The sequence below is a fragment of the Poecile atricapillus genome, chromosome 1 (genome assembly GCF_030490865.1).
Source record: "Poecile atricapillus isolate bPoeAtr1 chromosome 1, bPoeAtr1.hap1, whole genome shotgun sequence".
Lineage (NCBI taxonomy): Eukaryota > Metazoa > Chordata > Aves > Passeriformes > Paridae > Poecile > Poecile atricapillus.
Window position 1 is genome coordinate 15,931,421 of NC_081249.1, and position 22,042 is coordinate 15,953,462.

At 37.0% G+C, this 22,042-nt stretch overlaps 1 protein-coding gene across 4 annotated transcripts in view; it reads right to left on the reverse strand.

The window, feature by feature from the left end:
* The window catches only part of CDKL5 (cyclin dependent kinase like 5), a 123,800-nt gene that overhangs the window by 71,683 nt on the left and 30,075 nt on the right, over window positions 1–22,042 (reverse strand). For 3 of the 4 annotated variants that reach the window (XM_058860587.1, XM_058860559.1, XM_058860568.1), the window contains exons 2-3: window positions 3,556–3,770; window positions 3,001–3,035 (exon numbers count right to left, since the gene is read on the reverse strand). In XM_058860587.1, coding sequence (XP_058716570.1) covers window positions 3,001–3,035; window positions 3,556–3,619 — 99 coding nt within the window. In that variant the 5' untranslated portion in view covers window positions 3,620–3,770. Of the gene's footprint in view, window positions 1–3,000; window positions 3,036–3,555; window positions 3,771–7,169; window positions 7,263–22,042 lie in introns of those variants that run through there. The other variant, XM_058860578.1, reaches the window with a different exon arrangement.

Consider the following 22,042-nt stretch of genomic DNA (forward strand, 5'->3'; position numbering starts at 1 on the left):
ACACCTCCAGAATCAGAGCATTTGCCTGAGAGCATTGTCCAAATTCTTCTCTCATGGTTTGATTGCCTGCTCCTATGAACCCATCTTCCTCTCCAGCCTGGCTGTGTGGAGAGCTCTGCCTCATCCTAAGAAACAACCCGTTTTAGCGTCATCATCTCCACCTAGACGGAGTCTCCACTTATCTCAGACATCTAAGGATATATTCACCTCATTTCTACAAACTCTACTTGCAGCTGCAATTGTCAGTGTTCCTCCTATAAACACAGTTTATTATCTCACAGTCTAACATTTCCTTTTCATACTGGCTTTTGGCTTATTTTTTTTCTTTAGGCTTCTTTTTCCATGTGCCCATCTTTGGAGACCTCTGGCTTTACCACAGCATCTTCCTATCATATTATTGCCCAAAAAAACTCTGTATGAAGCAGCAAGACCCCTTTGTAAAGTAAAAGGGACAATGGTTTTATTTAATGGGCAAACATTTGACAAACCTTAAACATTAGCAAAGATTCTTTTCCTCAGCCATGATCTCTGACACTATTGAACTGTTGAAGCGGCTTTTCTTTGCAGAAAACAGACAAAATACAAATGAGCCAAGACAGCCTTTTTTAATAGCTTGTAACTGTCAAATATACTACTGTATTTCCAGTATTTTCAAACACGATGCACTTCAGTGTATTTCCTTAGGAAGCATCATCTGACTAAATGAAAAAATAGGAAAAAGCTTTTCAGAACATTATCCCTGTTCTTTTTCAGCATTATTTCTATTAGCTTAGAATCAGAAGAAACCCTCAGATAAACAAGTAATCTTTATGCACAAACCACAATGAGCAATGAAGAATTTGGGATAAAAACAGGCTGTATAATAATGTAAACACAGTCATTCTAGAGAAGCTACTTTAGCTTTTCTGGTAATGTTCCCTTAGCAAAGAAAAAACACATATAATAATAACAAGGTATTTGTTCCTTATGCCATTCTCTCCTACTTAAATCTATATACACATGCCAGTGAAATGTTCTGAGGTAAAAAGCTGCATATTTACTGAAGCACTAGTGGATTATATGTTGGAAAATTGTTGCAATTAGGGGCTGGCTCCTCATTTCACACTAAGTTTACCCTCTCAACAATACAGTGGAGATATATTGATTTAAAATAGCTGGGAATTTGTTCCTGGCATATTACCACTATTTATAAACATTAATATAAACACTTCTGCACTCAAAAGTATGCCCACCAGCAGCGAAACAGTAAAAAGGAAACAACAAAACACCACCAACAACAAAAAGGCAAATAAAAAAATCCCAAATCATACATCCTTGCATTTCCAGATGTCTGTTAAGACTGTATTAAAGTGTATTTGATCTTTGTTTTCTTATGCAAGTAGGAAAGACCAGCATTTAACTTTTAGACAGATAGTTTGGGTAGTTCCTAAACTCATCTACTCTCAGAGGCTAGGTGCAGTGGGTTTGGAGTGAGAATTATCAATCAGATGAAAACAGCAATATACATAATTTCTTCTTTAGATCTCCAAAAACTGGAAACCCTAGGTCTTAGTAAATCCACGTGCTAGAAGCTTAAAGAAATACCACTTGGTTTTAAACTTTTAGCACAGTTGTTTCCATTAAGATGAAGCCGTAGAAAAAAATGGTGCAACTACCAAAAAATTTAGATTCTCAGGAAGGAAGCAGTCTTACACAGGCTGTTGGAGCACTCTCTTCTGATAAAGAAAAGCCTTTCCTTTCTAGTTATCTGGTGTGCTGCAAGGTATTCTCATAGGAATCTGGACAGCAGATTACCCTGCCAATACACCATACTTTCAGAATACTGAACTCTTTTGCATGAGCGTGAATAGACATGTACAACTTCAATTTCACTCAGCAATGCAGGAAATCCTAGAAACTTCTTGAGTCTGGGTGAGGTTAATTTCCACAAAGAATAGAGCTGCCTAGTACAAACTGTATCATCACTACCCAGGTATTCTCAAACTACTCAGCCTGAATTTTCATACCATATCTAAAAAGACCCAATTTCCCTAAATCACTCTCTTGACTGTTATACATCCCCAAGCCCAACAAGGCTTCAGCTTGAGAGAGGATCTTAAGTTCCAATTTTTTTTCCTTTTTTTAAGTCAGTACAACAGTGTAAGACATTCCAGATAGACCCAGACGGTGTGCGCAAAAACCTTTCTATGTACACACTAAAAGCCACCACAGGAACATAAACCCTCGGCACAGTCCTAACTTTCTCTAGAAAGAAGATATGAACTACATAAAAGGAATTTTATATATTCTTGGATCACTACAATTCTGTGATTCTGAAATGTTTTGCTTCAGAGAAGTTATTTTGTTAAATGACTACACTGCAGCTCCAAAGACAGAGAAATAGTTTGTGTCAGTTCTGCAATGATGAGCAGGAAGTTCAGATACATCCAACTTAGCCACTAATTGAAATAGAGCAGACGAGTTTCCAGGCTTCATTTCTGTATCAAACAGTGTTTTTTATTTCACTTTTAACTTCTTCTTTTTCCAAATTAAAATCAACAGCCAAAAAAAGTCACTGCTTTCTAAGTGCCATTTGATCATCCTACGGATATCAAAATCCCTCATGGACTCCCTTTTGTCTCCCCTGCCCCTTCCAAGATAGCTAAGTGCTTCTACAGCAGTATTTGGCAAATAATTTGGCATTCTAATTAAGACTGCTTGAGCATAAACAGTGTTCCAAAATATTTTTTGGTCTCTTTTCTTAAAAACTCTCTTAGTTGAAATTAATAAAACATTAGTAATATTTCAGAAAATATTAAACACAAATAATTGAGATTTAGTACCAGACATAGCCATTTCCCCTGAAACTTGCAAATTAAGATTGCTATTAAGTAACTGACTGCAAGAAAAAGTCCACCCCAGATACCATGTCTCATACATATTAACATGTTAGTTCTCATCAAAGGCATTGCTTCACTCAAACACCAACATTTCCCTCTGACTTTAAAGCAATTCACTTACCTTGTGTCTGCATTTAAGTACAACGCCATAGGCTCCTGAAACAAAGAAGATGAGAGATAAGCCATCTCAAAGGAAAAAAAAAATTACAAGTGGCAAGGTTAAACAGAGTTCAGCAACCTCCTAACTACAGAAGTAACAATGTTCCAAGTATTATTATCCAGAACTTGCTTATACAGGTACTAAATCTCTGTACACTGAAAAAATTTCATAAAGATTGCTTAAAAGTAAATGGATTTTAAAACACTGAAATTATTTTTTAAAAAATATGCTTGCAGGTAAGTTTGATAACTTGCATCTCCCCTAGTACCACTAATAAGAAATCAATATATTAAACTTCTAAAAGGAAGAACAAAAAACAACATAAAAAAACCCCAAGCTCCCACAAAACTGTTTTATTTCTCTTCTCTTCCTTTCAGCTGACAAGGAAATTAGCAGAAGCTATAGATAATAAACACCTACAATAAAAAAAACTGCAGTCGGTAGCTATTATCATCAAGAGGACTAAGTAAAATATATATAAAATTCTAATTAGTCTTTTATTAAGATACTACTTACCTTCACCTACAACCCCAAGGATCTCAAATTTATTCATCACATTACCAATGTTAGGAATCTTCATCAAGACAAATTCCTCTTAAGGTGAGAGCCACAAAACATGGCACGAATGGGACTGTCTGAAGGTTTTGCAAAAGGCTCTTGGAAAAATATTTCCACCTTGATCAATCAGACTTCTCACACCTCGTTTTAATTTCTAGGCAATCAATAGCTTCCTGGGGAAAGAATAGAAAATAACATAATTAATACTTCGATTTATTTCAGTAAGAGAAAGCACTGGTATACAGATATCACACCAATGTAGTCTAACAATTTTAACAGACAATTAATTTACTTCCACATTTTATGATCAGGAGAGCTTAGCAGCCGGTGTAATGGATGGAACCTATTGAGACCATACATCTGACACAACAGCTGGTCTTGTAATCCCATACACAGGATGTCTATTACAATAATAACTAACTGGCATAAAGAAATTTTCTACAGAATGGAAGCAAACAAAAATGTTGAGAGGAACTACCTCAATGAGAAAAAAATAAGCTTATAATTATTTATGTTATGGTTGCGGTATGTTGATAGCTAGGTATAAAAACAAATTTTGCTAAACTGATTTCTTATTTATCCACTGTAATGATAAAAAAGGATATAGCAGAAAGAACACTACAGCAGAAAATAGCTTTCTACTACTCTTTTCTGTGATTACTAAAAAAAAAATAAAGGAAATTAATTTGTTAGACTAGAAATGAGATTAAAAAATTACTTCCATTATCAGCTTATTTAAGAAATGTGATAAACAGAAATAAAATGTTTTCAAATGTTTCCATGCTTGCTAAACACTGAAGTAATTTTTCAAATTAAGCAACTATACACAAGGTAAAGAACAAGTTTTTTTGGCCTGTTTTAGACTCACCACTTCACTGTTATCCTATTAAAAGCAAAACTCATCAAAGTTTGGTTTTACTAATTCAGACTGCATTTGCTCCCATAATATTAAAGGCATATATATCCCACATTCAATATTGGGGAAGGAAAAACCCTAAAATGGTATCACCATAAATTGGAAATATAACATCTTTACAACTCAGTGATTCAAGGACAGAACTATTCATGAAATACAAGATAGCAGGATGGAAGTGAATACATTTAATTAAGTTATGTGTAATGGGTGAGTGTGACCCAATAATGCTGGGTTCAGCTCACACAAAGGGGATCTCACTATAAACCAGAGCTGCTGGCCAAAAGCCCAGCATTGACCAGGTCACACACAACAAAAGGACAACCCAGGGGTAGAGGGGAATCACAATAACATTTTCTTCAGCAAGACACAGGCAGATCGTGTCGGGAGGGGTTGTTATTTTAGAAGCAACTCCAGAGTTAACCAACCACAGTAATTTGAAAATAAAGCAGAGTTATAAATCAAAGGGATAGTTAGGGTTTTCTGGTTTGCTTTTGTTTTTTAAAAAAAGCTGTCCAGTCCTTTATTAATTATTTCAGTGTTTTAATTTACTGTTTTAATTAATCACTTTTTTCTTCTGAATTGCACAAAATACTCTTTCCTCTCCCTTCCATATGTTCTCCTCCTATTTCATTTGGCATCTCCTTCTCACAAAAGCCTTTTTGCTGTTTGTCCAGACTTTCTGGTTACAGTAACGAACTAAAAAAAAATGAGGTCCTGGAAAAACAGGAGCATCTGCTCAGTTGCACCCATCAGCATGAGAACAGAGAACACTGAGCTGCTTCAGCTTTCTACTGAAACAGGCTGGTGCCAGGCACAGGGTGCAGCTGACTGTCCCCATGCTGCAGCTGAGTGATAGCTGAGTGACTGCTACAGAGACCTTGAAACAACCATTAATGCCACCATAACGTAAGCAAGACACAACAACACTGGTCAGCCAAGTTCAGAATAGCAGAATTACCTGCCAGAAAGAAAAACCAGAAAACATATATTGTTTTCTATTAGCACTATTCAGTAATATCACCAAATCTGTTACTTCAGGCCCCAACATTATTCACTGACAAGTCCTTCCAGAAATTAGTTTGTGACAAATGGATTACCTATCTGCTAATTTTATCATTGTACACTCTCACTCTGCCTTACAGTATACATAATACTTCCCAGATATATCATGAAACAGTGAAGAAACTTATGAGATAATGTACCAAAAACTCAAGAAGTTAGGATGCAGTTTCCTTTGTCGCTCATTCATAATTTTTAAATTTCTCTTGAAAAACTACTTGAAGCTATACAGGCCTGCAGCTTGTGATCCACTGTTTTTATTTTTTATTTTCAGTTCTCCAAGTTTATTCAGTATGAATTCTAGCTTTTTACTGGAAATAAAGGTTGGACTTGCAAGTAGCTCATCTTCCTTTCTGAAATGCCCCCACTAGGGAGGTTGTGGATCCCCAACCCCAGCAGTATGAAAGGCCAGGTTGGATAAGGCTTTGAGCATCCTGTCCAGTGGGACATGTCCCTGACCAGGGCAGCGGGGCTGGGAGAAGATGATCTTTAAGGTCCCTTCTAACTCCTAACATTGTATGAAATTCATTACTACACATCTTCTCCCCACTAATCACATACCAGCTTTCCTTTTCACTTCATTGGAAGAGCCACAGAAAGCTGATCCCCTGATACCCCTGGATTCATGGCACCTAGAGAAGCACTTGCATGTAATTCTTTAAAGGTAAAACCCTGTCAACTCACTTATTGATGTTCAGTCACCATTAGTGACACACTTCAACTGGCCCAAAGAAACACACAAACCAGCTTCCCTAATTCTCCCCAAAGTGCATCCTGACTGACTGACATCACAGGTAACACAGATGCATACAGGGGGACTCCCAAAAGAAAACTGCACTGGAGAGACCCACCCCTTTTGCACGAGCTCCAGGCAGCTTTGTGCCCCATTCTGCTGAGGCAGAAACTTCATGAGAACCTAATCTTGAAATGGAAAGGAAAACTGGTGAAAGATGACTAGTGGGATGCAGCAGTAGTACAGATTCATACCCAAACACCTTTTGTCACAACTCTTTTACCTTGAACTGGGACATAATTCAAATATTAGTGATGTCAGACTAGCTAGACCCATTTAATCTCTAGACAAAATTTGTATGTTTGTTTGAGATCTTTGTCTTCAAAACCTGCTGAAAGATTAAAATCAAGCTGCTAAAAATATTTTTTCAGTGGCAGTGTCCACTTTTTTTTATTCTTCTGCTTTTCAAAAGGCACTGGCCTTGTTAAGAGTGTTTTGAAAATCACTTATTCTTGCAGGGAATCTGGTAACATGAACTCAAAATTCCATGAATGACAGAGTCTTAAAAATATCAGAGTGAGTAACTGTAATAACAAAAACAAGGAAAAACACCTAGAAGTTTTAAACAAAAAAGTAAACTCAACAAAGTTATCCGTAGCAAGAATTCCTTTATTCTGTGACTTACTGAGGACAGGCTGGATTCTTTCAAGCTGAACACTGGAAAGCAAGGAAAACCTTAACTAATAACAAGGAAAATGTAATAGCTGCCACAATTTCAGTCTTTACACTGAGTGCAACACTAGTCTTCTCTCCTAAGTTGGCTAGAATAACCCTTGCAGAAGTGGAAATAAGGCCATCATTTACCTCTCAAAGGCTCTCACAGTAGGGACATAGCATTCTCCTAATATCTCTTTCTAAGGCAGCCAGATTCACAGCACTTCAACAATTTATGAATTAAGCCAGCAGATCTCTGAGATGTTCTCAGCATTACCATGATGTTCTACAAAACACAGAGCCAACTCAGCAAAATGAAATGTCATGAGATGAACAAGAAAAAATTAGTTTTATTTAATCGGGAAGTGTAACAGTGTGAGACTTTAACACAAAAGTAGCTGTTTTGCAATATCACGTCAGGCTTATATGTAAAACCAAGAAAACAGACAAACATTTTTTAAATGAGCATACAGAATACTACAGCATTATGGTACCTGATAATTTGAATTGAAATTAAAACAGTGAGGAAAAACCCTAGCTATTTCACAACTCCTTTTCCCTTCAAGACCATTAAGAATTCTAGTGCATCATCCAAAAGCATCAGACTTAAACACTCCATCCAAAGCCTCAAATCATAAGTAGAAATGCTATTCTTTATTTCATAATCATCAATATCTGTGTGGAGAGAAGAAGCACTTTTTACATAGTTAGATTTTGACAGCGACAGTGAGAATTATGAAACACATGTATTGATGTTTGCCTTCACAAAATGTAGGTAAATAAAACTGTTCTAGAAATACAGTTAAATTTGTAAATCTTTGTCTTGCATATCAAGTATTCAGTAAATTTCATTTGTCTTGACAGAAAGAACACAACCTGCATCCTGCTGAACTTAGTTTCAAACTTCTGACTTCAAAGTCATCCATGAGCTTTTAAACAAGCTTCTTCCCAGGAGATAATATACCCCTCTTGCTCCTCTAAAACAAGAAGTAAACTTAATCTGTTTATTTATTTATTATGTTTACTCACCAAGAGGACACAGCTAGGAATTTCTAGAGGCTGGTTTACATTTTCCTCTGTGCTCTAACAAACCAGTGGGTCTGCACACAAATGTAAAGGACTTATACCATACCATCTGTCTTTGATGGTTATGCATTAATCCACACCCTGGCATGTCTTCTGTCAAACAAGGTACACAGATGAAAGAAGCATTAACCACTTCTGTTAGCAATGATGCATCATTCAACACCTTTATACATGGAGCTCTATTTAGAGTTACAAGCACCCAATTCAGTGTTATTGCAGTATTAACAACTGACAGGGTAAAGAAAATAGCTGGGATTTTTTTCTGGATTTATTGATCCAGAGGAACATGTCAGGATTATTATGAAGAATTACTGACCAGGAATAAAAAATTCAGTACATGAGAAGCTGTAAAGAGGAAGCTAGCAGTAACATTCTGACTTAAGGAATGAAGAGAAAAATAATACAATCATACTGCTAGTGACATTGTACCAGTCTCACTCCTTAATTTGGAAAAAAGCTACCACTTTATTTTCCATTTTACAGAGGGACAGTAGACCTTCTAAATGAGACAAGATTGTGGAGAAAGAGCTGTCAAGACTTCACAATATGAAGAAATCCACAACGAGGAAGTTGAAATAAGAAAAAGCTGAAGAGATAAAAAGCAACAAGAACTTAACAATTCTAGCAACTCATTTTTCATACTCTAAGCTTCAATCTATCCTCCTCTGCTCATAAGAAAAAATTAGGAATGAAAGGAACAGCTGGTGAAAATAAATACAAAATTTAGAAAATTGTCAAACTTTAACAAATTATGTAAAAGCAAAACACCAAGGTTCCTTGTACAGGCTCACAGACTTTAAAATTCAGCTCCAGAAAGCTTTTCTTGACACTGCTAATATCAGCATTGGACCCTGACTTCACTATTGCTGGTTTTTGGAGAATTTGCTTAGGGTTTTTTGGTTTTGGGTTTTTTAATAGCTGTTGATATACTGAAATCTGCAAGTGCACCTGAATGATTACACATCAAGGGAAGGCATCATCACACAACTGAACTAAAGGCAGCAGATCTCCATGGCCACAGGACTAGGAGTGCATGGGAGAAGAACAAAGTTCCCATGCCACAGCAAGCAAGCAACTAGAAAAAGGGTAAATCTGTTCCCAACTATTAAAGATACCTGTTGGTTAAATTCCTAAAGAAAAACTGAGCTTGAAGGCCAGGGCAGAAATAATGATTTGGTTTGTTTTATCTTGTACTATGAGTGGGCTTCCTTCTGCATCCAAGTACAGATTCAAAACTAAATTCTGCTCATCCTGGATATATGAACTAAATTCACTTCTCTGAGTTAAAACACAGGATTCATGATCTTCCCTAACAGCTGTGGCCAACTCAAAAAGAGTGGGTGCTTAGCAGGATGCTTCTAAGACCATACCGACAAATAAGCAGACTGATTATGAAAGCACCGAGCACAAAAGCAGCTCCCATGACTCATAACAGGAGGACAGGAAAGACAATTTTGCTTCCATTTTAGTCTTGCTCTCCAGTAAGAACCTTAACAAGTAAGTTTATTGTGGGTGTGACAGCTTCTTACGCAGTTGATGCCGGTCCTTGTGCATGCTGGGTGGGCTTCACTGTACCTGTGGCAGCTCTGAAGAAAAATCATCTGTGTGCACAGGATAACACTCAACAGCAACCTGTGAAATCCAAAGCCTTTGCTGTTTCTTCTGGCACAAGGCACCTGACAATTTACACTTTCATTTCTATCCAATACAAGTGCCCAGCATTTGTAGCTGAAGTAAAAGCATACTTTGGCTCAGTGATATATTCTTAGGAAAAGAGGGGGAATTTTTTTTTTTTAGATAATAGAAGGTTTTATTTTGTAACAGAATAGCTTGCTGTGAAATAAGCTATTATTTCTTTTTCTGACACAATATTTGTAGTGGTCTCCTTGGAAGTTGGTTTTTGATTTTAATCTTTCCTTCTCTCTTCTCAGAATACCAGTCTCCAATAATGTCCTATATTCATTTATCATGTTGCCTTTGATTTAGTCTCATATTATTTTTGACAATCTGCCATGGACTTTGAATCATCAATATAATATTACAGACATTTTTTCATCTTTAGGAGTACCCAAAAAAACCTGCTATTTTCAGCTACACATCAGGACTCACTTTATGGCTTAATTCCAATGTTTAAATATACATACTTAAGAATAAGAAGGAAAAAAAAAAAAAAAGGCATGAGGGCAGAGGGCATTCCTGTCCATGAAAAGTACAATATATTCTCTTGAAGGGGACATGTTAGAAGCAGCCAGTCAGCTGAAGGTCTGCTCTGAAGTCTGAGCTCAGCAGGGTAGCTGTGGGAAGAATGTGCCTCCCGAGTGTGTCCATCACGCTCCCTGGTCCCCGGCATCCTCTGGCACCGCGAGGTTCCTCTGCACAAGGGCAGCAGTCCCCAAGAGCCCTGCAGAGCTGCACTACCATGCTGGCAGCAGACAAAACAACAGATGCAGAAGACCTGGCCACCTCAGGAAAAGTCCTCTGATGCATTCTTAACTGGATCAGCCACTGAATCCTTCATACGTGCACACACAAAGCACACTGGTGATTGAGTGAGACTGAAATTCTTCTAATCTGACAAAGTTTCCCCCTCCTTCCAACCCAGTTTTGTCTTCATTGTTCTAAAAATAACTCCCATTCACATTCTAAAAGTCAGATGTTCCTCTGTGCACTGTATTTGGCTGAGATGGATCTTTCTCATAAGAGCACAGAAAAGTAAAGGTGAATAAAAAGTATTTATAAATAGCAAACTAATGCTGAAACTAAATTCTGTGGGCATTCCAATGCAAATCAAAACAACTGCAATGACTACTCTTCTTGTAATCTTCAAGCATATAATTAAACACAGATGAGTGGTTCACTATCTGAACCAAACAGGAAAAAAAACCCAAAAACAAAAAAGCAAGAAATCCTTTTTTCCTTGAAAAGGGCATATCAAATACATAGAACAAACAAAAGTATGAGAGGAGAGCTCCTCAAAACATAGTTACTAAAATTTTAAATTTAGTAAACTAAATTAATAATAAAATAACATACATACTAATGAATATAACTATATTCTAATTACACTATAAAATTATTTATCATTGCTTCTTCATGCATTTTCCATGCAAATAATTAGAAACATTTTATTTAAATAATATGATTTACTTTATATAAAATTAACCCTGAAAAGAATGCCATCAAAAGTGTTTAAAAAAGGAGCCACTCAACAACTAATGGTCCTAATATCCAAAGACAGGTCATTTCAAGAATAAATTCATATTAGTATGCAAAAGCACATGTGCAGGAGCACATTTAAAGAAACAACTCAAAGATTTATCATAGGGTCTTTCGTCACTAAAAGTCATTAGAAGTGATTAAACCATGTGGTAGACAAATGGTGTACAACGGGGTTTTGTGGGGAAGTGCTGAAGGATTTTGTAATAATTTTGTTTAAGTTTAACTTATTTTTTAATTAGAAAAAGACTCTCTAATTCCACCAATCTCAAAGCGTTAAAAAGAACCCGAAGAAATGAAAATCTATAGAAACATCTCTCCATAGGAAGTTTCATCTGAATTTGAAGATACTGCTACTATTTCAATGTGTGAAGCTCTATTACAAGGCACTTGCTCCAATTTTACCAGCTAGGAATTTAACCAAGTATGATTAGTACTAAAAGTGTATCAACATGATTATTTTACACTTCATAGCTGGGGCTTTTTTAAGATGTCTATTATCAGAGTAACTGAATACTAATCATGTTTAAATTCAAGGTGAGTTTTGCTATGCTTTCTAGTTGGAAAAAAAAAAAAAAAATTACACTTACAGAAGTGAATAAATCAATTAAGTAAAACCCAAGTCAAGAAGACTAATCTCCAAAGTGGCTCAGACTGCATTAAGAGGTTATGACCATCACAATAAGATGAAGTTCAATTAAAAAAGATCCACATTCCAGATGACAAAGTGAAAAAAACCCCAACCAACTAACAATTCCCCTAAGTTAACATTATTTGTTAATTGTTAACTGTTATTAATGTAACAACTTACTAACATAAGCTTCCTTGAAGCAGAGGATAAAAGCTTAGAGCGTTCTGGAATGCCTCACCACAGAAACAGCAGAAGCAACGTATCATCTACTGAAGAAAGTCTGAGGGAGGGATCTGAACATTAAACTAAAAACTCAAAGTTTGTCTTCAGTGCAAATCCACTGCAGAAAAAGTACAACAGAGTGTTGACTTGTGCTGTCATGACAGATGACCTCATGCTGAGCCACCTAGAACACCTTCAGGTAGGGGAACTTCAGCTTGCTGAATTACTGCAAACATCTTTGGAAGATATATTAAGGTGACCAACTCAATTTGTAATATGTGCAAGCGATTTTCCAGTAGAGGGAAAAAAAAAAGTAAAGAAACAAAAGCATAAATTTAATTTGGTGATCTCATCCAAAAGCATCAGAAAAATAAATGCTCATTATGCTATTTCTCTCCTGTCCAACTGAGGACACAGGTAAGGCTGGATGCCGCCAGAGAGTTGTGGTCAATGGCTCCACCTTCCAGCTGGAAGCTGGTGACGAGTGGTGCTCCTAAGGGCTCTGACCCGAGTCCAGTGCACTATAATACCTTTATCAGTGACACAGACAGTGAGACTGAGTGCACCTCAACACGTTTACAGATGACATGAAGCTGAGTGGTACAGCTGACACAAGGGAAGGACAAGATGGCATCCAGAGGGATCAGACCCAGAGGGAAAAATTTAAGGGGCCGGCCCATGAGAACCTCAAGAGGTCCAACGAGCCCCAGTGCAAGGTGCTCCATCTGGGTCAGGGCAAACCCAGATATGAATAGAGGACTGTGAGAAGAAGTCACTGAGAGCAGCCCTGCAGAGAAGGACTTGGGGGTTCCTGTGGATGAAAAGCCAGACATGAGCCAACAGTGTGCACTCAGGCACACTGGGCTGCAGCAAAAGCAGCCCAGCCTGCAGGTGGAAGGAGGGGATTCTGCCACTCTAGTCTGCCTCATGAGACTCAGCTGTGCTGCTGTGTCCAGGTCTGGGGTGCTCAGCACAAGAGAAACGTGAACACAGTAGAGCAGGTACGGAGGAGACGACACACGCAGACGGTCAGAGGGCTGGAGCACGTTTCCTACAGACAAGCTGAGAGAGATGGGGGTGTTCAGTATTGAAGAGACCCTGGGGAGACAGGGTTGGAACAAGACAATCGCTGAGGTCCCTTCCAACCCCAGCCCTTCGTGATGCTCTGAGCAGGTGAGTAAACAGAGTGACTTTGGTGACAGTGGACGGCCAAGGTCAACCCCTCACAGATTCCTAATTGTAAAGACATAATCATGACGATGTTGTTGTCTTTTCCTCTCCTGCTTTTTTCAACTGTTAGTTTCATTCTTAGGTCTTGCCTTTAATTAGATGTTAAGTTCTTTGATGAGGAAACTTTTTGCAATGTTGAAGGCCTCTGGTGGTGCAATAAAATAACTAAGATTTAATGTTTGAAACCATGCTACGGTGATGGCTCTCTGCATGAACAGCATTGCTGTGGTAAAATACGAGTCTTAAGATAAATTAAAGTCTTACCAGGAAACTCAGGAAAAAGCTTCAAAAAAACTAGGAGACAACTTGATTCATTTCTGGAAACAGGATGTGATTTTTTTTTTTTTTTTTTTAAATAATAAACAATGTTACTTCAAGATCAGCTTCCATAATCACTTCTAAAAAAATAATGAATAGCTCCTCTTCCAATTTCAGCCTAGTGGTTTCCATTTTGTTGTTAAAAGAAAAAAAAAAGGAAAATATTTTAAATCTCATATAACATGGAAACTACCCTTGGAATCAAAAGTACAAACATTTAGACTAACTTTCTTAATCCAAATGTAGTCTATACTTGCTCTACACCTTCATTGACCAACATCAATACATTGGTAAAACATTCATATCCAACGAACTCTGCTTAACTATTATTTTTGTCCACACTATTAATCTGAAAAAAATGTCTCTAAAGCAAATATAGGTGTTTACTACTGAATGCATGAACTATCTCAAAAAAAAAAAAAAAAAAAAAAGAAAAAGGTAAAAGAATATTATTTACAATTTAGTCACTATAATCTAAAGAGAAGAATCATCCAGATTAGAAGTTTAGGTATCAATGGAAAAATATTTAAACATAAATAGGAAATGGCAGATACATGGCCTTTGTCCCACGGAGAAAGGCAAGCCAAGCAGAGTCATCTCCTGCTATGCTGACAGCTTCTTGCATGAGAGATTCCCATGACAGCAAAAGCATGTCTGGATATGTAAGTGACCCAAAAGAGGACCTGAAAAACAGGTCCTGAGAAAAAGGAGATGCATCTAAACAGTAAATAATGTTGGCAGACCTAGTAGAAGAAAGGTAATAAAAAAACCTCATAATCCTGATTTTCATCCTTCATGTGTTTTTCTATCCTTTGAGTCTTACAAGTTTAGTTATGGAGAGTGGAGGGTGGAAGAAAGAGAAGGGAAAAAAAAGGGAAGGCAATGCTCCTGGCAAAGAGCAAGAAGGGTGGGTGAGGGAGGAAGAGAAGGGAACTACTCCACAGAGTCATGGGAGAAGACAGCAAAAGGCTGGCATATGGAGAAGTTCAGAAATGAAAGAAGAAAACAAAATTCTAAAGACAAGATGCTTCAGGCATGAGCAGTGAGTTCGTCATGATATTTGAGATTTATATTAGTTTATTAAAAAATACAGACAGGTAGCATCTTAAAGTCAATATCTGCATAACTGACTTTCTTGTTTCTTGTATATCTAGTTACTTCTTGTACAAACAGGCTTCTAATATTCAGGGAAATAAAAGTAATTTGGGAGATATGAATGCAGAAGTCTACACCCAGAAAAATACTGTCATTTACTTCCTGCAAAAGAAAAGTACAAACTACTAAGACAATGAGGGCTGGCAACAACATAGGGCATACCATGCATGTCTCAGAGGGTTAAAGAGAACTTCCCAAAGTTCAGTTATACTACTGACAAAGGTTGCTAGGGAGATGCTGAGGTGAAAGACTGAATCAAAGATGAAACAGCTGTCTTTTGCTTGCAAGTAAGCTGGACAAAACCATATACATATATGGACAGGCTTAAGCAGCCAGTGCTCAGCAGGCAGGGAGACAACATGCAAGATTACAGCTTAAACCACAGCATATGATTTCTTTCCACTAATGCTCTCTTTGTGCCTTTGTAACTTTAAAGAATAATCTCCAGCTTCCTTTGGAATACAGATAGAATGGCTGATATGCTATTTGCTCAGACAAAAAGTCAGAAATAATTCTTGTAATCTCTTTTGGATTATACCACTTCCTTTATTTCTGAAGCCACATATTAACGCAATTTAAATTCAAGTTTAACATTTAGGCCTTTTTGTGGTGCTAGATATGCATTTTATGTTCCCCTCCACTAATATGTCAAAAAGCCCAACCAAACACAACCCACCAGAACACCAATTTACAGAGCTGAACACATACTGCTGGAGAGAGATTTTTCTAATATATAGGAGTCATCCCCCCCATAGCCACAATGAAGAGAGCTAAAAAACAATCAAATAATGTAAAGAGAGTCCATTGTGAGCTGAAATTTCAAATATGGATGTTAAATTAATTCCACAGTCTATTTGCATCCGTTTCTCAACTGATTAAAATACTTTCTAGTTTAAAATAACTCTATTTCTCTGCTTGCATGGTCAGATATTTTTAAAAACCAAAATACTTCCAAAATAATTTGCGCAACATTTTACAACAAAATGCAGCTCAAGTACTTTTTCCCACTGCAAGGTATTTACTAGACTGCAGTAATTCTCTTAACACTTCTAAAGCTTGAAACACACCTTCTGTTGAATGCTATGAGTCAGTTTTAATGACAGTGTTATGTTCTATTGCTCTGTAGCTTATGCAAGAGAATGAATTTGCATTAAGTACCCAACTTTAGAAGCCACCTTCTCTTCTCCTTTGTTAATACTGAACAAAGGTAAAATAAAAGGCTATATTCTCTGCCTGCTTTCTTATTGTTTTAAAAGAAGAAATCTAGTTAGCTGCCTGTAATGTAAAATGGACATAACATTTGTTATTGTCACTCTATGAATATGGGGAGGAGTTATGGAGGGGGGATGTTGTTGTTGTTTGGGGTTTTTTTCCAGAGCCAGAATACAGAAAAAAAGAGTAACATTTAGAAAATTTAGTAAAATTTCAGAACTTTAAACTACTTTTTTTTCACAAAAACTAACACTTAACTTCTGAAGAAGGACAATAAAACAGTCTAAAATGCTAACTGAAGGCAGAGACAAAAATGAGGGAGCAAAAAGACTCACTACTTTCATTAGAGTGGGGGTGTGCAATACCTTTGTCTTCTTCAAGAAATTCAGCAAGAAGAAGTTGTAACACAACATCTCGTTCCACTATGGGTCTTTAATTCCTGACAATGGTCCAGTTTTATTATGCTGTTCTTCCATGTGCTTTGTCCTCTAATTTAAAATTCCCCAACTCCTCACCACCACCCCTCACCACCCCCAGCACAGTACTTATGTTGGGGTATTTCAGGGAAGTTCTTTGTTCTTTTGGGTTCCACAAACAGGATTACACTTCACTCAGCTCAACAAAATGAGGGCTTGACCAATTTTGCCAGAGATAAGACTGGCAAATTTTTAACTGGTTCTCATGCAAACTGATGCCCAAAATTCCTCACAAATACCCCCACTACACAGGCATACAAGGTCAAATATTTTTTCTTATCTCTGCAGATTATATATATACACACACAGGGAAATGTTCATATGCATGAACGTACTTCTAATGACAGGGGACAAAGTCCTTCTTCCAGAAAATTTAATTTCCTAGAAGTTCAACTAAATGACCACCTTTATTGTCTTCATTGAAAGCAATTGTGAATTAAATGTTAAATGGATTACCTCTTCTACTCTTTCTAGAAATGAATCATACATAAGCCAAAAGCTTCACTGAAATCATAACTTACTCTCTTCTTAGCACTTTAAACAGATTCCCAAGCAATAAAAAGGTAATTTACTTCCTACTTTTAGTCTAAGTTCAGAAGGTAAACTCTACAAAAATGAAGAAATGGTGTGATGGACATCATCCTACATGGTTAGAAGACCTTCCAAAAAAGGCTATGCTAGTACAGTAATAACTTATATTTTTGCAGTGCAGAAAAATCACCAAGAAAACCTGATTTCTCATATACCAGTGGACTGGAGGACTGATCCAACCACAGCTTTCTGAAAGCTCCAGATAGGAAACACTTGTAATATAAAGCAACTCTTTGGACTGAAGAAATTATACGCTTCACAAACCTGTAGAGACAGCAGCTCATGAATTAACAAAGGACTGTCACCCACATGAGGGTAAAACAGATATGTGGATCACGCTTTGCCCAGCATATTGGAGAACAATATTCACTTTTATGAAACAACTGTAAGGAAAATGTTAACTGTCTCCAGCACTAAAAGAGTCAATTTCTCAAAATAGAAGGTCTGTCATTATTGCCATGAGATGTGAATGCAAATTATACTGCCATTTTTTTTAATTTGCAAGTAAAACCAGAGAGGCAAAATCTAATACCATTCTGATCTTGTTTGGGGGTGTGAGGAGGAGGTATCAGCCCTTTTCTTTTACTTATGTAAAAGCAAGCCTTTTTTTTTTTTTTTCTTCTCTTAGAAGAACTTCTCCATATAGTACTTGAATCTGCTCCAATAACAAGCTCTCAATTCATTTCAGAAATACATTCTAGCTCTTGAAGTTCAATTAATTGGGGGGAAGGGGGGAGGAATCCATCAGCACATTTTCCAACTGTTAGAAACTTGTTTCTTGGCAAATTGAGGACTTGGCCAACTGAGAACTTAAAATGATTTTGTACCTTTAACTCCTGTGGCAGTGAACTGCAATGGTCTTCTAGTTCAGCCTCTAAGCAGCAGTAGCAGCTAAGTAACACCAGAAATAGAACATGAAATGCAGTTAACTTCAGGCATTTTGAAAGTCTCCTCAGCACACATTAACACATCAAGTGAGATAAAGGTTAATGAAATATGCACAGATATTCACACTGCAAACAAAAGCAATTCTTTTAAGCCTGATGAAAATGTTGATGGACTTTCTCTAAGATTATGTTAATTCATGTTCAGTGTATAGTTTTATTAATAATTAAAAACAGTAATGTCAAATGTCATTAATAGGAAGACAAATACATTTGCACCAAAAACCTGAATAAATGAGATCTTGCAACACTTGATTCTGCAAGCAAGCAGAAGCTTTCTTATCTCCACACAGTTTTTTAAATGCAGCATGCCAACAAAAATAGTTTGCATCCTCTCCTTTCACATGAGAAAAGGGAAATTCCCTCCCAAGACAGTACACAAGCAAGCTCTCCTCAAAGCTGCTTGAAAACTTGTGTCTGCTTGAGGAAAATACTGAAATTAATGTTTAGTAAAAAGAAGAAATACTCTTTAACCCCATCTGAAGTATCCAATTAAAGTGGGAAACATTAAAACTTCCAGAGTTCAAGAATATAGGTGACTAGAGGTTTAAGAATACTAAACCCTTCATTTGCTTGGAACAGAGGCACTGTCAAGTGCCCACTAAGCAAAAGTAATTAATACAAAAACCCAGGGCGAATTTAGTCAGCGTCCTTTTAGCAGTTCTCTGCCCAATTTAAATTTATCCTCCTTAGTTTATATAAACTGTTTGGACGCTAAATGTGCCAGCTTGAATTTGGCAAGAAAAACATGTTTTTACTAAGTAGAACCTGAATTATTTTCATTTCTATCTAAGTAGTTAAAAATAAGTGTTGTGATGGGAGATTCACGCTGTACTAAAAATCAAGACTTTCACCAGTAACATTTATACCACATTTAAAGGAACCAAGAATATTTTTTTAAAGTCTACTGCCATGAGAAGTCAAGCAGAAACCTGTACTAGTACTGAAACGATTATAGTAAATATATTATGCTTTATAGTAAGATTATGTAAACTACTTAGAAAAAGTGTACAAACCAAAGCCACCAGAATACAAAGCATCAGCCACTGGTGGTGTTTTCCATTCAATTCACAGGCATACAACTACAGAATTCCCTATCCTCAGTACAGTAAGGATCCCAGCACTTACTCCCTACCAAAGTACATTACCATGTTGTCCTTACTCACAGACCTTGCACAACAGAAAGAAAAAACCAAAAAACCCACAACAACAAACAACAGAAAACAACAGAACCACACAAACAAAAAAAAACCCTCCAAGACTACTTCAGGTTTTCTTCTGGATATAATCCAAATCAGTTTTTGAGGTGATAAAAATTTTTCACCCTCAAAAAAATCTTCACACAGTGAGTGTCACATACTCTGCACATAAATCAGAAACACACCACTGAGGATTGCCAGCAAAAGACCACTGAGGAGCAAAGGACTGCTGTGTCACTAGAGGCTCTAATGTTTATTAAATTCCACACACAAATGAAGCCAAAACCTTGACAAGCCTTTAATTAACACCAACCAATTAACTTTCACGTAGCAACTCGAGACAACAGAAAATAAGAACACAAGGCTCTAGTCCTCTGCACTGCCTTCTTAGGGTCACAGTCCCATGTCCTGTTAGGGGTATAACCACTTTTTTTCCCTGCAGTACCGAAAAACAGATTCCAAAACCTGGCTCAGAGGAGCCATAAAATCTTAATATTTCCTCCAGAAAGTTACCTTAAAAGAGAAATATAAACACAGGTTTTGGGTAGTGGGAGTAGAAAAGTGGTAGTCTTACAGCACCTTCAGAGATACTGTCCAGTCTGATCTCATGTCATCCCTACACAACAGATAAAAATCCATCATTTCAGTAAAATAGCAATGCACATTTTTCCCATAGCAAACCAGGAAATTCTTTCTAGCTCTGGCAGGGAGACCACACCAGAGAAATGTCAATGTGCCAAGGACAACTTCACTACAAGTAAAACAAGTACCTACATTCATGCCTGTAACCACAATACTGAGATTCAACAGCACATCTGAACTGAAAAGAGCAGAAAACTCAGATAAGAGATTTAACAGCTGAAAGGAAGAAAGGAATCAACATTTACTAAAGGCTCGGCTTCCAGCAAAGCTACAGCTCTACTGTGCTGCTCTTTCAACAGGTAACTTAGATCAGCACGCCTTTCAACACTCATGGGTTATTTGGCATCAGCACATAAACCAGTTACAACCAAACGTACTACTTTAATTAGAAATCCTCACCTTTATAATATATAATTTGATTCACTGGAAAGCACTAACCAATTTATTTACCAGCTTCTAAAGACTCATATATGAAATTGCAAGTATCAGCTTTTATACAATAAACTCTTGACACCATGTCACCCATCAGGCAGCAGAAGCAAAGATGTAAGAAGCTCCAGATACATCAAGAGCCAGCAGCCAGAAACACATCATTTTGTATATATACAGTGTATATTTTTATACACACACACATACATTTATAAAAATATAAACATACTATATATCATACGCAGTAGAAAGAAAACACAGTATGAGAGAAAATGTAAGGGAGATTTGTCCTTGAGAATGTCTCCATGGCAGAGATATAACCACACCCAAACTGTGAAAAAAACTGGTTTCCAGAAGTGAACAGCAGAGCTGCGAAGAAAGAGGTGCACTAGATTATAACTACAGAGGACATGTGGCTGGAGGGAGTAAGTAGAAGAGCAGAGCCTGCTCTGCTCTAGTTAAAAATGGGACAAAAGTCATTCAATCAGGACTCAGGCTATAATCCTTATTATGTTTGTGGAGCATTTTGAACAAGACAAACTAGAACAACATGACAACAGACGTGCTTTGACTGCAGTATCCAGAGGAAAAAAAACCCAACCAAACAAAAATAACCAAACAACAACATCAACAAAACCCATATCACATTCACAGCACAAATCAACAATGACAAGAAAACAATTCACACAAAATCCAAACCAAATCAACAAATTTAAGAACACAAGTATGAGCAGATAAAAATTCAATGATCTCAAGGGAGCTTCTGTACTGAACACTGTTCAATCACATTTAACACAAAGCACATTCAACTGCCCAAAGTTTGCTACTTTTTGCTGGTTGGATTTTTTTAATTGCTGGCACTACCGCCCAATATCAAATCAACCAACTATAATATGCCTATATTAACAAAACTGAAGTCTACAAAAGTACTTCTAAGCTTCATTCCATTTCATCCTCTTAACTGCTCGTCTAATGGCACACAATTAGTTCTGAAAAATCTCTAAAGGAAAATCAAGGGTTTTTTTCTCTGCAGTGAACTGGAGTCTCATCTATTTTCTTCAGTGTCATGCTGGCTGATTAGCTTCTTTTTTTGCACTCAGGTAGGAACTCAGTAGTCAACTGGGATCCTCCTGAAATCTGAAAATTGAAATACAGAAATTACCATTCTAAAAGCCCTGTGCTTTCTTAGTTTGTCCTGTTTAAATGAGATCAGTACACAAAAAACATGTTCTAGAAGGAGAAGCTAGAGTCCAGGTGATCTGAATAATCGAAAAAGATCAATAGAGATTGTGAGATGCTTTCTCAGATGTTTCCCCATTGCTAGCAAGACTTCCAAAGAACTTGCAGCTCAATCCATCTGAATAACCCACAACAGAAATGGATGAGTGGAAATTCTGCATGCCAGATTTTATAAAGCCTGTGTTTTCCACAGGCCCAAGAAAAATAATCTGCCTTCAGTATTTTCATGTTGTTCTAATGAAAAGAAGAAAAAAAAAATATTATGCTGGAAAATAACTTCATCAACAGCCAGAACAACAACTGTACTGAGGGACTACAGTCAACGAAATTCATAGGTACACTAAGCAAAAGGCAAAGTTTCATTTCAAGAGAATGGATATTTTGCAAGACATATGATATTTATTTTTATACATTAGTCATACGATAATACTAC